General features: G+C 48.9%; 1 protein-coding gene across 1 annotated transcript; it reads left to right on the top strand.

Moving 5' to 3' along the window:
* The first annotated feature begins 423 nt into the window (after positions 1-423).
* On the top strand, positions 424-19,288 carry LOC144143336 (translocator protein-like). Its single transcript, XM_077675105.1, has 3 exons — positions 424-522; positions 16,034-16,249; positions 19,112-19,288. Exons 1-3 carry the CDS (start codon positions 424-426, stop codon positions 19,286-19,288), a joined length of 492 nt encoding a protein of 163 aa, XP_077531231.1.
* The last annotated feature ends 71 nt before the right edge of the window (positions 19,289-19,359 follow it).

The raw sequence follows: 19,359 nt of genomic DNA, 5'->3' as shown, positions 1-19,359 counted from the left end.
ATTGCCGCTTTCTTGGCGTTTTTAAAATGGGTCAGAGATAGGTAAGAAAGAGAGATTGTGGAGGCGTACTTCATTTCATAAGGCGGGAAACAAGTGCATCATTACACCGTCAGTTGCATTATCACTCAAAGAACTCGATTTCTTAGATGCACACGTGTAGGTTTGCACGCGTTGTTGGTGTGACGTTTTCATCACGTCAGAACAGTGTATTTAACCTAGCGTTTCTTACTAATAAAGTTAAGTTGGAAGTGGCGCCTTGTCTGTATCTACGTGTTTCTTCTGGTCCCCGTTGTTTAGCGCCTCAAATTACTCAGTGCGATCTGCAGCTGGAGAGATGGTCAGGCGACGGGTGCAGCCATAGGGGAGCGTGTAGGGGCCAGGTACAGCCACGCCCTGCTGTGGTCGCAGACGGGACCAGCGACGATGGACAACTCCCAGGCTGTCAGCTGGGTGCTCCTGCCCAACGTGGGTGGTCTGGCGGGGCTCTACATCATCAAGACCAAGCACGACGAGCTGGCCCAGGTAGGCACCCTTCTTGTCCGCCATCCACACTGAGTCAACGACATCCTGCTCACCGTGAAATCGAAAACTGCTCAACGAGAAGTCGAATTCGTTTAGCGAATGCAACCAGTGCACGGCCTTTTTAGAGTACAATGAAAGAAGGGTAGTGAGAAAAAATTACCCCATCTTCCCGAGGGGAACCCTGAGTAGGATGCGGAGCATCGGAGGGTTCCGTTGCGTTCCGTTGTGTTAGTGGTTGGGTATGGGGAAAATTGTCGAAGTTCTGGTACCGCCGCTCGACGTTCTCGAACCGACGCTGCTTGACGTTGCCGAAGCTCAGGATCCGCTGCTCGACGTTGACGCTTCGAAGCTGCTTCGCGCTGACGAAGTTCAGGGTCTGGCGCTCGCTTCAAGCGTTTGCGTTCAGCGTCGCGTGCCCTTCGCTTCGCAGCTTTGTCTTGAGCGGACGTAACGTTGCTATTAGTGTTTGGTCGCATGCTTCCGTCAGCCCACTCACTCACAGGACTGTTGCTTCCATCACACTTCATCGGAAGCATCAACGGAGTCAACCGAAGCAAGCGCTGCACTGAACTCGCGCAGCGCTCTACCCGCTTTATTTTCACACTTGAAGGAGAGGAGACTAGAGGAGGAGAGTAGCGCATGCGCCCGACAGTAGAAGCGAGAACGCAGCAGAAGCGCAAGCAGGTGGTAGGAGAGAAGTGGAGAGAGTAACGCGCAGCTGTTGGAGAGCGGGAAGGAGGAGAGTTGCGCATGCGTAGTGTGAGTGCGGACGCCTACGCCGCGGGACATACCCCCGAGCAAGAGACCCTCCCTATCTAAAATAAAGCCACCGACATCATTCCAGCCTGCTGGAGGCGATGAAGCAGCTTTTGTTCGCAGATGTGTTCGTGTCGTCCTCGCTACGAGGCGGAGTTTCACGTGTCAGAACTAGGTTGTGGCACTGATCGAGCTTGCCGCGGCATTTGCCAGACGTTGCGAAAGCGACAACTACCTCTTAAAATGCCCGAACTGAAGTGGCCCGCGCGCTCTTGGTCATTTCCAGCATTCAAAAAAGAAAAGAACTACGGATATCTCGGGGCACAGACACGCTAGAATTCTTCCAACTAATGCTGCGTGGAAACACGACCGCCTCTGACTTTTCAATACAAACATACCCACTTACTGCAGTCAACAAAAAGTTAATTTTTTCAAGTTTAGTTAATTGGGCTGCTGGCAGCGATAATTATCTCACTCTGTGGCCCCTGGCCACATAATTTCCACAGGTGGTCTTCGCGTGCCGCCCAGAGCCTAATTTTAAGAAAAAAATAAAACTTAATTTTGAACACCCGGTATATATGTCGCTTAACAGCGTACTTAACATCATTGAAGCGGTCACTAAGCAGCCGATTATATTAGGTTGATAAAAACATGCGCTTCACTCATTTGAAGAAGAAGACTATTTTTCAGCCGACGGTGTTACAATGCCTGCTGACGGGGCAGGAGGTAAAGGAATTGAGTGCCTGACGAGGGCTCCTGACCCTCTGGAGTTCGCAGCAAAGGACACGCTTCAATGAAATATGCGTGCTTAGCAATAACTTCCACCAATGCCGAGAGAAAACATAAATAAATTAAGAAAAATACAAAAATCGTGCGTTTCCAATAATGAGAATCACAAGTAATACACTGTGCATAAAACTTTTTTTCTGCAATACCTGTTACTAGCAGATACAATAGAACACGACACATTAAAAAAATAACGTCTACACACAATACAGTTTAAATTCCTTAGAATGAGACCTGGCTAGTGATTGCCATCTCACTTTCTTTTCTCTAAACATCACCTTGGTTTCAGTCTTAAATACTTTTGCACGAGTGTTAAATTTTAAATTATCCGCTAGGATGTTCAAGACATGGGTACTTGATAGGTGGCCGATTGTTTGCCGTAGTTAGTCCTAGTTTTAGGTGTACATCTTATTGGTCGCCGTACACAGTAGTGACGTGTTTCTCCGTCGCCATCTACGTATAACTTGTTTTTGTGTAGCATCTGGACAAGTCTAGAGTAATGCAGCTGGTCATCTCTAAGTATTGAGTGTTTTGAAAACAAAGGTGAAGTTGGCAGATCTTGGAATTTCCCTTGAAAATTTTTGAAGCGCCGTAATATCTTTTTTTGCAGGACAACAAGCTTATTGTAATTATTTCGTGAGTTGTTCCCCACACCAAGATTCCGTACGTTAGTTTTGAATAAGAGTTCAATAGAGTGAAATACTGGGCTTGTTGGTTCATAATGTTGCAAAAAAGAAACCAGCGGCAAGAACACGCAGGACAAGAGAAGGAGGGACACAAACAAAACGCTGTACTACCAACTGATTTAATCGGAAAAAAAAAACGATACACTTATATGCAAAACCACGCGCACGCGCACGCGCACACCTTGACAGCATGTAGAAACAACTTTATACAGCTAGGATGTGAAATTCTTTATCTGTTAGAACCACCGAAGGAACGCTGACACATGTCTTCTTGTTATTTCTTATAAAAAACGCCTCAAGTAACTCACGCTCACGTCTTGATTTGCCCCTCCCCACAGTTACGGCATGGTGAAATTTTGGAACACAATCCTGGTAGCTTTTTGTATGTAAAGCTAAATTGCTACCCGTGCCCGAACTCAAGGTTGCTCGGTGCTGCCTCAATCTTTCATTAATGCACCCGCCCGTTTGTCCAATATATATTTTTCCGCAGGACAGTGGGACGGAGTAAACAACACCCACCGCGCACGACGTAAACTTTGTTTGGTGGTTAGTCTTGCAAGGGTCGCTTTTCCGATGGCCCCCAGTAATTCCCTTGTGTTTTCTGAACGCCCTGAACAAAAGTTGCCCGCATGTCATGCAGGTGAGCCTTGAAGAACAAGTAAAACGCCTGAAAGCGTCTGGTTTTCCCTCTCATATGTTTCTGGCGGTTGGGGAATCTTTGAGTAGGAAATTAAACAAGCCTCCTGGAAAGTCTTGCTGCCCAAAGAAGAATGCGAGAAAAAAGGTGGAAGTGATTCCCTACTTCCACAGGACATCGCATGGACTTTAAAAAGTAGCGCAAAGGTTTGGTGTCACCCTGGTATTTTCAGCACCACGAAAACTTTCTGGGCTGTGTTCCCAAATTACTGGGGGCCATCGGAAAGGCGACCCTTGCAAGACTTACCACCAAACAAAGTTTACGTCGTGCACGGTGGGTGTTGTTTACTCCGTCCCACTGTCCTGCGGAAAAATATATATTGGACAAACGGGCGGGTGCATTAATGAAAGATTGAGGCAGCACCGAGCAACCTTGAGTTCGGGCACGGGTAGCAATTTAGCTTTACATACAAAAAGCTGCCAGGATTGTGTTCCAAAATTTCACCATGCCGTAACTGTGGCGAGGGGCAAATCAAGACGTGAGCGTGAGTTACTTGAGGCGTTTTTTATAAGAAATAACAAGAAGACATGTGTCAGCGTTCCTTCGGTGGTTCTAACAGATAAAGAATTTCACTTCCTAGGTGTATAAAGTTGTTTCTTCATGCTGTCAAGGTGTGCGCGTGCGCGTGGTTTTGCATATAAGTGTATCGTTTTTTTCCCGATTAAATCAGTTGGTATTCCAGCGTTGTGTTTGTGTCCCTCCTTCTCTTGTCCTGCGTGTTCTTGCCGTTGGTTTCTTTTTTGCAAAATAGTTTTGAATAGAATGGAGAATCATACAGGTTTCTTTTTAACCATAGCGGTATTGAGTGTGATATTTTATAAAGGCATCCAACTGTTCGTGCCAGAGTCGTAACTATATGAATTACGTGTACTGACCAGTTTAACTGTTCTTGGAACCAAACACCAAAGAATATTTATTCATGTACCCGTGAAATAACATGACCTTCGTATTTGAGATTTATATTTTCGTTTAAGGGCTTATTGATTGGGCGGAAAATTATATAGGTTGTCTTTATGGCATTTAATCGCATCTTGTTTTGTTGTAACCAAACTATTCGTACACCTACAAACTCGAGCCATGAAAGCCGGCGTTGATTGTAAGTTTTCCTTTGTCGCTCGGAACTTGTCTATTCATCGAAAAGTAAAGAACGTAGTAAAGCATTATTACTCACGCACCAGTATTCACGCATATCTTTGGCAATCGGCTGAGGTTTTTTTTTTTTCGTTGAAACGGGTTGGGGAACACAAACCCCTTTGGAAGGCACCGGTCTCCAGTCATTTGGAAATGCGTTGATCAGTCCTCACATTCATAAAATGTTCGAAGTGGTCTAGCTAAGTAAAATTCATACAAAGAAATCACGCCATCCTGCGCTGTGAACTAGTTGAACAGCAGATATGCAAAGGCCCTGTCGCTTAATTAGTAACGGCGGCCACAGTGGCTTTGTTGTCGCTTTGATTTGCACTGGTCGACACACTGGAAACTGCGGACACATTTTCGGGGATGGTCGAATCTATTTGCCAGCATCCAGTATCCAGTAGCGATTTGCCAGTATCCAGATCTAAGATGGATGGATGAGAAATACGACGCGCCGTGCAGACAATTCAGGGAGTCATAAATACGTGGAAGCCGGTAACCGCTTTTTTTTAATGGGCAATCAAAACAGAAGCGCCATGATCCAAGACTACAGGTGATGCCCATCGGCTGAAGGATGGCTCGATGACGTTCTTGCTTCTCGGCTGCATTAGCATGGGACGGGCGAATAGGGCTCGCATCGCCCGTATTGATGTGAGTGACCGTCGATGTCTGAACCAGAGGGCGGTCGTTGAAGTGGAAAATGCCCTGATATGACTCAAAACGGTAGTGAAGCTACTGATCGCAAAAGGTCAAACGCTGTGATTAGTGTCATCAGCAGCAGTCGACGATGGGTCCTGCTCAGGGACGTACCCAGAGGGGGGGCCTGGGGGGCCCGGGCCCCCCCCCCCGAAATTTTTTGGGCCATACCCCCCTTCCCCGCGCCACCTCTCCTCTTCCCTCGCACACATTCTAAAGCGGCGCTATACAAATCCTGGGCTTGATAGATATTTGAGGCGTTTTTTTTTCGAAATGAGCCAAATCCACCTAAGGGGAATTTGAGGGGGAAAAACGAAAAGTGTGGAACCGGACCTAAATGCAGTGCTGTCAAAACTACTAAATGACATGTTTCACGTGTCAGCTAGGGGAAGTCTATAGTGACAAGTAATTAAGAATTATGCGGAGAATTTGAGCAATATTAGGATAAGTTCAGATTTGGCTCGTACTCAGTTGATACAGACAAATTGGTGCGGCATTCTTATGAAAACTTTATTGGAATCAAATTTCAAGAACGGTACGATAGAGTTTTAAGCAAAAAACGCAATAAACACGCAAAAGAGCTCAAAAAACAGTAACACTCTACATCAAGAGCCGGTGAGTCCTCTTGGCAGCATTAGCAGCTCTTTATGAATGGCTCCGAAGGGTACTTTTTTGGGCACGCCTGAAAACACTCATGAAGCTCTTCATTGCCTTGCCATAAATTTCTAAAACGCTTTACAAGAAGCCTGCTCATATCATCTTCCATGGCTTTCCATGGCTTGTAAGAGGCAGCTAATTTGTTAGGTACGTAAATGGGAAATATGGGAGTAATAACAATAATAATAACCAGATTTACTCCGTAAGGACGAGGGTGATGAGATAAAATGATAGTATCACACCTCTCAGTTTCATTTCGTTCACTTCCGCTTCCGTGCACGTTATTGCAGACGTGTGGCGTCAGATCATTTGCCGATCTCCTCATTTCTCTCTGAACTCATGATACGCCAGCTCTCAAAAGCAAAAAAAAAAAAAAAATTCATGCAAAAACGCACAAAACAGCTCGAAACGTCACACCAAACGCGAAATCCCGTTGGGCAAATAAATTTGGGTCATTTTGATCCAGCAGGGTCTGGCTCATTTTCCACACGAACTAAGATCTGCGTACACGTTTGCAGGGAATCGTCTCAACTATTTATTTGCCACATTTTTTTAGGGGAAAGTTGCCGGGATTTTCTTGGCAGTGCAGTTTTATCTGACTTAGTTTTGGTTTGTGGATTAGGTTCATTTAGAAAAAAAAAGATGTCTCATTTGGTGGTCAACGTGGGATAAAAAAAAAAAAAACAGGCGAGGTATGTTTGCTCCGTTTACGCGGAAGCCAGTACCGCTGTACACTGGCTTCGTGCTTTGCTGCCGGCCGGCCACTTGCAATTCGCTGCACCCCTTTTACCCTGTTCGTCTGCAATCGGTGCTTCCGTTCTCTCGACGGCAGTACTTATCGCCTGTTTCGCCAAGATGGCGGTTTCAGCGTCTCGGGTCGCATATGTTTTGGTGGGGAAGAAATTTTTTGTCTTTAAACATTCAACAAATTCCTCCATCCTAGCGCGCCGTGCTAACGGCCGATACTATCGCCCATGCCTGGTGTTTGTGGCTCAACGAATTCCTTCCCTGAGCCAAACTCACAGCGCGTTTTTCACTAGTTTTCGTGGAAATGCTGCTTTTGCTTTTGTCGGTAAGAAGGGTAAGAAGTCTTCTTGCCGCAGAGAAACCCTCTGTAGGGTTTCTCTACGGAATGCCTTCCAATGTCCGGCTCGCGCACGTGTGCAGCGTCCGTGGCCGCCGAACAAGCCAAGGCGACAGAAGGGCTTGGAACCGGATGGCGATGAGCGGAGCGGCGCGAGGGGATGCTTGACCCCACCGTCCGGCGCCTCTAACATTACGCCCGCTTAGGGAAAGCTACCGTGGGAGTACAAAAGCCTTGTGCCACAGTCGGCGCGCCCGTCTGGACAAGAAGGATCGCTCAAAAAGGAAGCGCAACAGCGTTACCAAGCCCGGCGACGGCAGGGTGACAAAGTGAAGGCGCGCATCGCAGTTGTACGGCGGCAAGAGACACCACACCCGCGGCTTTGCTTTGGACAACTAAAGGCAGTGACAGCGGCACTGTTGATTGACAGCCATTGTTGGTTAATGGCTGCTATGCACAACGGTGGTGTAGTAATGCCAGCGCCGGTGGACCCCGTCGGGGCGATGACCCTCCTCCCTTCTCGTCGCTTTGCCGTGTCCCCCAAGCCGTCGGTGGAGTGGCAGCCCTTTGAGACGGCCTTGCCGGCGACCTTCTACGCGGTTTTTGGGAAGGCTCGTTTCCTCCCGACTTTCTGGGGCGACGGACAGGGGGGAGCGGGGGTCAAAATCCTAATTGGTACGTGTGTTGCTGTGTGGAGGCTGCTTCGCTTGCGACTGCATGCGCAATTTCGCTTAGTTTGTCCGGAGCTGCGGCCAAGAGCGGTCGCATCAAGACTTGCTCTCGTGGCAGTTTTTGGGCGCCAGAGCCCCGCGAATTTCTCGCCAACCACGCGGCGACTCGGCACCCGTTTTGGCCCCCGGGCAACAATCTGGGATCATGCCCCGATACCCTTTTTGTGCGCTGCGGCACCTTTTAATTGTAATGCAGTTTTCATTGTCTTGTGTTAGCTTATGTTCATGCTTCGTCGTCTCTTGTAAATAAGTGTAAACAGACTTTTTCTTCATCATCTACTTGCCTCGTCTCATCATCGGGTTCTTCACCATCCTCCACGACGACACTACCCACCTCAATAAGGAACCAAACTTTACTGGTGGGTTTACGGACCCCGAACTGCATTCCTATGAACAGACCTCGAGACCACCGGGCTTCAGCGGGGAAGGGCACGGAGTCAAGGTGGCCATTTGTCAACATGAGAGAGACGGGTGTGCAGTGGGCGATCGGTGAAAATGAACCCGGGCCGGACATCTCGACGGACACCAACCAGACTTTTGGCCGAGAGCGATTTCGGCTTCAAAATTGGACTGCGAACTGTGTCTTTGTATTAGAGAGGTTATAAAACCCCGGGTACATATGATAGCTTAGTCACGCGATGTCGGAGTATCGTCATGGTGTCGGCAGAGAGCAACGAGTTTACTTCACCAACGGGCCGAACGAGAGGACAGAGGAGAAGCTCATTCCCGCCCTGCAGGACAAGCCACGCTGCGACGCCGAGGAAGCGACAAGGCGCATCCCTGGATATAACAATTAAGGTTCTTTACAAAACAGCCAGAGGTAAGCGCTGACGCGCTGGCGCTTGCCACCGTTTTTTTATCTACATTTACTGCAGTCCAGTGCGTCTCGATACTGCAATTACCCAAGCCTGAATCATGGGTGCTTTGAATGAGAGACGGTTAAACGTCGAACTCGGAAGCTGTTTAGGGTAATCACACACGGAATTAGGCGTATGACATCTCTGATTTACCTAGCATTTTGTTTCCTTCCTTCATAACTAGTAGCCACAGATTTTGTTTGGAGAAAAATATGGAAGCGCAAGAGGTTTGCCACGGAGATCTGAACTCTCGAGTGCCTAATGCACTTTCGTTTCTGCCGACTTCGATTGCGGATAACGTGTTGGGTGCTCCAGAAATGTATAGTTACTGTTCAGTACGCGTATTTATTCCCGTAAATATTTTAATTACTGCCGTTCTTCTTTTAATTTTGCAAACTTCGCGTAGGGATCTTTAACATGCACAGAAATCTCGAACATACGAGTGTTTTCGCTTTTCGCCTGCATCACAAGGGCGGATAGACTTAGTTTCATTTCTGTATGCAGGTTTAGGCGCATTTATGGTAAACGCTTGGCGTTCAACGTGTTTAACTTGTAACGGCGGGTACCATCGCCCTCTCCCATAATTTGCATAGAAAAGTTACCTTGGGTTGGGCCCCCCCCGAAAAAAAATCCTGGGTGCGTGCCTGGTCCTGCTTGTCGTCTGTGGCGTCCTAGGAGGTGCCAGTATTCACAGTGGAAAGCTCGCATTCTGCCAAGGGCAGAAGCAATCCACGAGGAAGGAGTCGGCCGGAGAAACCACAGATTAGAAACGGCACATTGCTTTGGTTCTCAACCCCCGTCACGACAACATGGGAAAATGCGACGTTGCGCAGGACCAGCACGTCGGTGGCAGGCGAAACGAGATAATCGCCTCCTGGTAAAGGCGGGCATAAGGGGGTGTAGGTGGTAGTTATGGGAGTCAGCCGAACGTGTTTTTTAAGAGCGAATGCTCTTTATAAGCGACCCCAAACCATCCACCGCCGGCGGCGGCGTCCGCAGTGCTCCTCTATATTTAAGAAAGAAACAGCATCCGGCGCCAGGTTTCGATCCGAGGACTTTGCGGGCCGCAGCCCGACGCTCTACCGAATAAGCCACGGACGCGGCGCTGATATCGGTGTCAGAACGCGCCTTATATCTTTAACGCACTCAAACTACGTCGTCAGCGGCGTGCGTTGGCGACTCAGCGGCGTTATAGCGGCTTGATAACTGCGTGGTGTACACGTGATACTACAAACCCGATGGAAGAGATGGAAGAGAAGGCGGCGAGGCGGTGGGCTGCGGGGGCCGAGCGCAAGCGCCGCAAGCGGGCCGACAACCGTGCATTCGCACTTTCACATTCTCCTCCTCGGGGAAATGCGGGGGAATTTTTTAAAACCAAATCAAATTTATTATTCATGAGTACATACAGAGGTAAAATGGGCCTGCCAAAGCCTACAGGTGGGCTTGCGCAGCGTCGCCCGGCAGCAACGGCCTTCACTTCTGTAAAAAGCGCTCATTGGCAGCGATGACTGAATAGAGAGGTAATAAAAAGACAAACAAACCAACAAAAAGAGAATAAAAAAAATAAAATAGAGCAAAAAAGGAAAGCAAAGAAAAACAGACAAACAGAAAAGACGAAAAGAAACAAACAAAAATACAATAAATCAACATGGATTCTAGCCACATGGGTGGCATTTTTCTCATCCCCAATAAGCAAATTAGAGAACAAAGAAATAACAAATTGTCACCGCACAAACATACATACTTCCGCAGAATTCTAATTTATGCTAGAATAGCAGCACGCAACTGTTTCCGCATAGTTGAAGACAACAATTCGTCAGGCAATTCGTTGAAGATAGCAGGTACATAATATGGCCTTGCAGCCATTCCATAATGGGCACGGACCCTTGGCGCCATATAGCGAGGTATGTGCCGCAGAGGTATAGGTTTAACATTGGGAGTTCGGTAATCGGTACACCAGGAGCACGACGATTTGTTTAAACAATATATCGAATGACGGTAAACCGCTTGCCTTAATTAAGTACACTGTCCGAATCCGGCACGTGTGACGTATAAAGAAAACTATCGGCTATGTGTTTAGCACAGCCGGTTATAAGGCTTGGCGTCATCCTCAAAAGCTGTTGGAAGACGTAGAACACCAGTGGCGCAGTCAATTAAGGTTGCATTAAGGTGGTCAGTAAGAAAGTCAAATCCGTGTATAATTCCATAACAGCATGCGTCTAAGACGGTGAACAAGACAGGGATATGTCCGGCCATTTCGACGCGAGCTTTACACATTCCGTCTATGGTGGACATTCCTCCGTCGGTGACCAGTAGCAGTGGTCACACCTTCCGAAAACGTGCGGCAAAGGTTCGAACTTATGATGGAAAAGTGGGAATGAATCTAGGTACCGGGAGATGCGAGCCCATCCCTAAACCCCCCGGATACCCGTCCCATCACCTCCACTCGGCGTGTGTGAGCATGTCTACCTCGCTATCTGTGCGGGCCACCTACGGTTTTACAATTTTCTGTTATCCTAGTGGCGAAGGTCTCTGAATCTTCTTTAAGAGCGGAGCTCTTAAAGGAGCCATGAAGACAAAATACAAGTTTGTTTTATTCGAAAGATTTCGTGTTTTATAATGTATCCAGCGCTTGTCCGGATGCAAACGATGTTTTAGTCACTGATAAATTATTCAATTTACGTTAAAATATTGATTTTCCCGCTAAATCTTGTGTTTTCGTGGTCCGCAATGACATCACAGAAACCAACCGCTCTGCAGCCGATTGGAAAACCTTGTTTACCGTTGATGAACCTAGATGGCGCCCCCGTACTGTGGCAAGCCGTTTTCTGCCTCTGGTTTATTTTTGACCGTATTTGAACCTGGCTTGTTTTTGTTCAGGGAGAAAATAATCGTTTCGTGAAACAGACTGCTCACTCGACAAATATGGTCACGTAAGACACCGTTGCTTGCGTGAATCGGCCAGTGTCTAAGGCTACACCAAAGCCCGCAGTCCTGTGCAGCTAAACCAAGCATAGTTCGCGCACTACCGGTATTTCTGTTTAGTGTGTTTTGTAACTTCCACTGTCGGTCCCACCATTCTCAGTGCTTTAAAAAGAATGTGACCTAAATTTAAGCGCAAATCGCCCTTTCGCCAAGTTTATAAGCTGTGCCTAACTTGCGTTTGCTTTCGCCGGACTCCGCCAATCGCAAAGCTGGCTGGTATGACATCATAGGTTCGTTTGCGGGAACTGAGCTAGTGGCCCACGTGTCCATTCCCTTTTTTTCTAATTTTATAGCTTATTTCAGCTTACGATAAGAGTGGTGTCAGTTGATTCTAACCAGGCAATTTTTTGAATGAACCAAACTTGTGTTTTGTCTTCATGGCTCCTTTAAGCGCCCACTCCTGTGGTTTGGCGTCGCCGTTCGCCAGCGAACGAAGAGGACACCGCAGACAGAAGACGAGAGCGAGCAGGAAAGCGGGGTTGAAAGTATTGCGAAAGTGTGAAGGAGAGGGCGGTATGCAGAGACCGCGCGAGACATTCTCAGCGGTTCCGATGCACTGCGAGATGACGCCAGTCTAGGGCGTGCCGTCGTGCGTTCCATGATGACGCGATCACTGCTCGAGACAATCGAAATGCTGCGCATGCGTCAGCGCCGCTGACGCCAGAATCTAGAGGTGCGCGCCTCTGAACACGGCTGGGATAGACCGGAGGAGAGATCGCGCCTCCGCTCTCGCCCGGTCGTGCGCTTATTCGCAGATACCGCAACCAGGGTGTCGGAACGAAACTAAAACCGGAACCGAAAAACCAACAAAAAAACTGTGGCTGATTCCTCTGTCATAGGAATAATCAAAACCCGAAAGTGAAATGTGCAGCGAAATCTGCAGCTAAGCATGATTTGCGGGTCGGCGGCTGTCTTGTCGGTGTGCTGGACGAGTGACTTCTTGCCGGCGGGACCCTTCGGCAAAGGTGTACTGGCGTCAATTCCGGGGCGGATATGACGTCAGTGAAATCTTCTGGTATCGCGGTGTAAAATACTTTCTTGTTAAAATATAAAACCCGAAAACGAATAGCCCTAAGTATAACGTGGTCTTAGTGCTAAAAGTTGCTTCCCCGCAAGAAGACACTGTGTGCAGGGGTGCACCCTTTACAGGCCGCTTGCTTCGTTGTGCTGGCGACACTTCCGTGACAGATATGACGTCAGCGAAATCTTTGTGTATCCGGGAATAAAATATTTTCGTGGTTTAAAACAATACTTTTGGTCGGAACGAACACTAAAATGTAATGCTTATGTATTTATTTATTTATTTATTTATTTATTTATTTATTTATTTATTTATTGTTATTTTGTGAATAAAATACCCACATTAGCCCGACAGCATTGACGTTGGCTCCTATTACACATCTATAAACACAACTATTCTAAAACTGGACGCCAAAACAAAGAAGAAAGATACAATGTTTGGCGTAAACACCAGGATACACGACCACCAGCGAGAATTTTAGGTTACTGCCGCAAACTCAACGGAAACAGCTACAAGTCATGTAGCCCTTGCACGCAAATGCTACCAAAACGCAGCGGAGAAAATTTCACACGGAACGGAAATAACGCTACCGTGGCTGGCATTTCTGCCTTCAATAGAATCGTTACAAAAAATGTTTGGAATGTGGATATGCGCCATGACAATTCACCAATTTTGTCGCTATTATCCCTTCGTTTGGATGTATACGTGCAGGGCGAAGGTAGTGACGTTGGTTCTTTGCTACCTCCTCTGATACAATCTATTTTAAGACGCAACACTGGAGTTTTAGAGAGTTCCATGAGACACAGCGTATCAAACTTGTAACGATGACATCACAAGTATACGAGTTAGTAATGAAGCGCACAGCCGGATTTTGAATTGTCTCAAATTTGTCATCAGAATTTTAATGTTCGGGTCCTAGACCAAGGTGGCGTACTTCAGAATTGAGCGTATACTATACGCGCGCAGCACTGTTGTGCCAGAGCAACTGGCCCAAATGCGTTGCACGAGGCGACGCGCTGACAGCGAGGCTGAGTCACGCCTCGTCCAAACCAGATCAAACCGCCAACGTGCCTCTCCCTTTCGTCGCGGTGGCGCGGCCGAATCCCACATCTGGGAACGACCAAATAAGGGCATGTTGCTACGCTTGGAGGCGAGATCACGGAGACGGCGTGGGTGTCGCCCTCCCTTTCCCCATTGGCGGCGCAGCTGACTCACCACTTCGCTACCATTCGTCGGAATTCAAACTTCAGGCAGCGAGAGCCCTGATTGGAGCTATTCGAACTTGTCGGGGCCACAACGAACTTCCCGTGGTATAAAACAAGCCCGGAGGCTCTCATCGTCGGCTTTCCTCGGCGGCTTCTCTCCGGCGGCACTTTTCGGAGGCACCGAGTGCTGTCGCCTTTGTGCGAGTCATGTAACGTTTGCTTACCTTGTACATACTGTATATAAATGTTACTTCAAGTTTTCGTCGGCTCGAGGACTTCATCGCTCTGCTCTGCGCCGCGTCGATAGCGGACGGAGCAAGGCAACGTCGATACACCGGTGACTGCGCTCGGATGGCCAGTCGCAAGCGTGGAGGCGCCGGTGAGAGGGCGAAGTCCCTACAGCGGAGACAGCGTCGGGATGACTGATTCCCAACATCGGTGACGAGCTGGATGCGAGTCACAACCCCGCAGACAGCGCTGGGAAGGTCATTCCCAACAGCACGCTGGTTTTCTGGAAGCTTGGAGTGCTCAACCCAATGGAGCGCCTCAAATCAAACAGCGCTCGAGGAATTCTCATCTACGACAGCGTCTTAATGAACCCTGTGTGCCAGGTGCACACACGCGTTGTCATTCATTTACATGCGCGAGTGGGCGATGCCACGGGTGATTTACGGTAAGAACGATCTCTAGTGCTTCGTCCACTCGTCATGATTCACTTCGTGGAGATGCGTGAATTTTTTACTTCGTTCGGGAAGTTCGCAGAACGCTGGAAAGCTGTGAACTGTTGGCGCTTCTGTGTTTTAATTCCACCCTTTTGGCTACCTGTGTCAGAACACTCCTGACTTCTGTAAAGAGCGTTGCTCTGCCACTTTTATGCTGTAATCCCGCAAGGGTGCTGTTTGCTGTATCATAACTTGCCAAACACTAAACCCGTTAAGTTTTGCTCTCGGCTCTTTGCCGTCAGCACTGAGGCAGCTCTCCTGCTCGCCGCTCGTTCACCACGCTACCACTTCATGACGGAGACGACGAAGCTCGGTACGGGGTGCCTTCGCCAATGTAAAACTGCCTCGCCAAAGACATAGCGCCCTTCCTGCACCTTTAATTAACCGCCCGTCGATCTACACCGATGTTAGTAGTGGAGGACTTTAAGGTTGGTATCACGATTAACAGGTGTGTGCGAGAACATCCCGTTCGTCTCCCTCGTAACGCCTCCAAAGGCTGTCACCACCTCGCGAAATACGTGCACACATAGACCCCGTGGTGGTGCAGCAAGTCTGACATATATCCGTCCATTTCTTCGGCCAGAAGGCTTCCTTTATGGCAGTCAAGAACTGGGAAAGGAGTGTTTATTCAAGGAGTAACGTGTGAAGAATAAAAGTAGTCTGCAGCCATATATTATATGCATATCTGAAATTCTTTGCCTCAACATATTTTGCACAGTCGAAACATTAGGCAGCTATGCTCAAGTTCCGCATTAGGGAGTATCGTTATCGTCTGCCACTTTTGCACATTTTCTTTCGCGCGGCCGATGACCATCGCCTTTTTGGAATCTTAACACAGGAGCACCGATGACAACAAGCAGAATCTCTGCGGCTTGACATTCTTGTAGCAGTTATGTCCTGTGCGCCTCGTATTTAAGCATCGGCGGGAAGCGCTATATTGGATAATTGCGCCTGTACCCAAACACGAATCTGTCCGTTTTAACTGATTTATGGGGCTGTGGCGGGCTAGTCCAAGGTGCATGGTGTGCCAAATTTAGTTGTCATTCGGCAATGCTACTTCGGTTTTGTCGGTACTGAGAATGCGGGCGTTGCTTTGGAGTTTCACTCTCCCCGGTGGCACCACTAAGCTGAAGTGGAGCTCAGTGGTACCACCGCAGTGGCTCAGTGCGGCGCCTCAAAGCGCTACTGAGACCGAGGACACGTGTTCGATTTCGGCCGTGGTGGCCTCGTCGTAGTCCAGGGTGGCGTCTTTGCACCAAAACATAAAATTTGTATTTGCGCGGTGACGTTTGCTTCTGGGTCGCCCGATCTGCGTATTGCAACTTCTACTACGCCGGGCTATCTCTGGCACACCACTGTCCATACATTTCCACGCATAATTGTTCTTCATAGTTGTGTGTTTAAGCCAGTATGCCTTCCTCTTGCACTGTGCCGACTCGTTCATTCATGTCCGTTACCCGACTGCGGTTGTGTCGCTTGTCCTTTTTTCCGCAGCGGTGTCCGGCTGCGCGTGTCTACCCGGGCAGCGGCGGCCAGGTGGCGCTGTGGGCGCTGTTCAACAGCGCCATGGGCTACGCGGCCTTCCTGGTGTTCCGCGAGGGCCGAGGCCTCGAGGGACCTGCCAGGCCATGCGTGGCCGTCTTCGCGGTGGGACTGTGCCACAACTGGGCGTGGCCACCGTTCTTCTATTCCCGCCAGAAGTACGCCGTGGTAGGTGCACTGCTGTTTGCCGAAAGCAAGGCGTCGCATTATGCAGAGCCCCGCGTTCTTGTATCGCTCTGCTTTGTAAGGGAACTACGTTCCTTGACGCCAACACCTTCCGGGCGCGCGCTCGCGTTGAGCGGGTGCTTCGGCAGCACGACGCCATGCGTGTCGCTTCTGGTTTGTGACGCCATCCGTCCGCTCACGGCGTAGCAGCAACGACAACGTTAAAGAGCGGGGGCCCAAAATGGAGCCTTGAGGGACTCCGAGATCGAGATAGTAGCAGGACAGGCCGCTGCTCCGTAGTTGAATTGATCAGGCTTTCACGAATTTGAGAGTCCAGTGACCGGGATGAATCCTGGTCAGATTGGAGAGAATGCGTTTCTGCCTGATCTTTTCAACGCTTTCTTCGTGTCGACTTGCCGAATGTGTTCTAGCGGTTCCCTTCCTGAATTTCGGTTCAGGACCCGCAGAAGCAACCAGAGGTATTTTTGCGTTCCCATGTTGGGTACTTTCCCAGCGAGCGGCGCTTCCAACAAATGTTTTGCAAGCCTGGCGACCGCGAAGTGCGCAAAGCTGGCTACGCGTCCCCGAGATCATATGTGGGTCACATATGCGCGCTCAGCGATAGAGCATGCTTGTGGCTTGCCTCGTCTACAGCCTGGGCTGTGCCGGACTCTTCCTGAGAGCACGCCACAAACTCCTTTAACATGGCGACTAACCTAGCAATAACTGCACCGATAACAGACGCGTTTAGATCCGTGGAATGGCTTTCGTCGGACAGAGATTCGCCCAGTAGAATATTATATGAGATGTTGCAGCGAGGCCAAGTTGAAAAAAAAAACTGGTTGATTCCTCTGTCAGGAATCGGTGAAACACGAAAGTGAATATGAAGCGAAATCTGAAGCTGTGCATGATTTGCTGGTCCGCGGCTGTCTTGTGGGTGTGCTTGGCGAGCGACATCCTGCTGAAGGGTCGCTTCGGCAAAGGTGTACTGGCGTCCTTTCAATAACGCATACGACGTGAGTGAAGCTTGGTGAATCCCGGCATAAAACACTTTCGTGTTAAAATATAAAACGCGAAGACGAACAACCCGAAGTATAACGTACTCCTTAGTACAAAGGTTGCTTCCCCGCAAGAAGATCCTGTGTGCAGGGGTGCACGCTTTACAGGCCGCTTGCTTCGTTGTACTGGCGTCACTTTCGTGACAGATATGACGTAAGTGAAATCTTCTGAATCCCGGAATAAAACACTTTCGCGTTAAAATCAGCACAAAAAACAAGGTGTACTCTACAACAATATTCAGCACAGAAATTAGCAGGATTGACCGCATGCTGTGCAAAATACCAAAAAAATGTTGGTGGTAGCTGGAAGCTGGTGGTTACTGGTAGCTGGTATAGTGGTTACTGGTAGCTGCTATATAGCCTTTTTTTCGTTTTTACGGACCTGCAGAGTGGGTGAGTCTTGGCGAACCAATGAGGGCTTTGCCCATGACCCTTGCGGTTGTAAAAAAACCTGGCTCCGTCGTTTCACTTTGTGCAGTTATGTCCGCAGGAGTTGCGTGGAGAGAAAGGATAACGGGATGTGGAACAGATTATTTGTGCGAAGAAAGAACCGTTCTATGCTCGTGTCCGGAGCCCGTCTGCGCCTCCACGCTGTCTCTGTTCTCTAGATCAATTACTTGTCCCTTCTTTCTCTTGCGTATACAGTGATTTGAGGGTTCGTCCGAGTAATTTGCCTCCTGCAGCTCGGTACTTGGCTCCAAGTACACGTACAAGTGTAGCAAACTGGTCCATCTTTCAACATTCAAGCTGTATACATCAAGCCAGGCGTTCTTATGCGCGCTGGCGGCATTTGAACCTATCGCTGTCCCGGCAACACATAACTTCGTTCTATTCTGAGTAAACTCTAGGCTTTTGATCCGAAATACCACATTTTAAGAAGAAACTGGGCGTGTCCCGATTGCAGAGATTATGGTTGAAGACGACGGAGAAGTGAAAACAACTGTCAGCCGAGGTCCGCATAATTACGAAAACGCAGAAAAAGCCAGACATCGAAAGAAGTGCGCCGCCTGTAACGGGCGCAGATAGGGCGTACTAACAGCGAAGCCGGCTTTCGAGCATGTTCGAGTGTGAGCACAAGGGTCGCATGCGTATGCGTACCTCTTATTGCACCATTTTAAAGGTAATATAGTCCTTTTGGGATAATAAAAGGCAAAAATATTGGCGCAGCTCGTACTAGTGGTGCAAGGCTGTAGAAACAAGGGAGCTGGGTATCGACCTGGCTTGTTTCCCTCTTGGATCCGCGGTCAGTGTACGGGACACATTTGGCTACACTTGGCCTCATGCGGCTACACTTGGCTACAACCCGGCTACATTGGCCTCACCCCTCACCACTTAGCGTAGCCTAAAGCAAGAACATCGCAACCCCTAACAAAACTTAGCAAAGCTTAGCAAACTCCCTCTGCGCTACCCTCAAATCCTGAGGCTTCTCGAAGCCGAATATTTCCCTGAAGTAGATTTGGAGGGATAGACTCGCATTCTAACTCTATGTGCCGCATACTTTGTTTCTTTTCCATACACCACGCATACTTCATCATTTTTTGTATTCTTCCCCAGAAAGATCTTAGTTTGCAAGCAACCTGCTCTAGCCTCAAAAAGAAAAGCACTGCCCTTGGAATTATCGTGGAAAGTTTCCTTTCTGACGTACAATTTCTCAGCCTCTGTACATCTCTAGCGACGTTCTAGCTCTCCATTTATTCGTTTTCATCTGCCTTGCCTCTTTCTTGGATTCCCCACTGTTCTTTCCGTATGTCATCGTTAGCCTTCCACTCTTCCTTAGCCACTGCCTGTCCTGCGCTCTCTGCTGCAGGCCCTGGTGGACATGGGCCTCCTGTGCGGCGTGATGGCGCTGCTGGCGCGCCTCTACTTCCCCATCAGCCAGCGGGCCGCCAAGCTGATGCTGCCCTGCCTCGCCTGGACGCTCTTCGCGGCCACCTTCAACTTCCGCGTGTGGCGCTACAGCCGCCGCCGCCAGAGCAGCGCCTGAGGGAGCCGCTTCTGCTTCTTTACACCCCTCCCGAAGACCCCCAAGTGCTTGCTGGGAGGAGGAGTGCTAGC

The sequence above is a fragment of the Haemaphysalis longicornis genome, unplaced genomic scaffold (assembly GCF_048455015.1).
Source record: "Haemaphysalis longicornis isolate Haplotype H1 unplaced genomic scaffold, Haemaphysalis longicornis Haplotype H1 scaffold_6, whole genome shotgun sequence".
In the NCBI taxonomy this organism is placed as follows: Eukaryota; Metazoa; Arthropoda; class Arachnida; order Ixodida; family Ixodidae; genus Haemaphysalis; species Haemaphysalis longicornis.
This window is presented reverse-complemented; position numbering and strand designations above follow the sequence as displayed.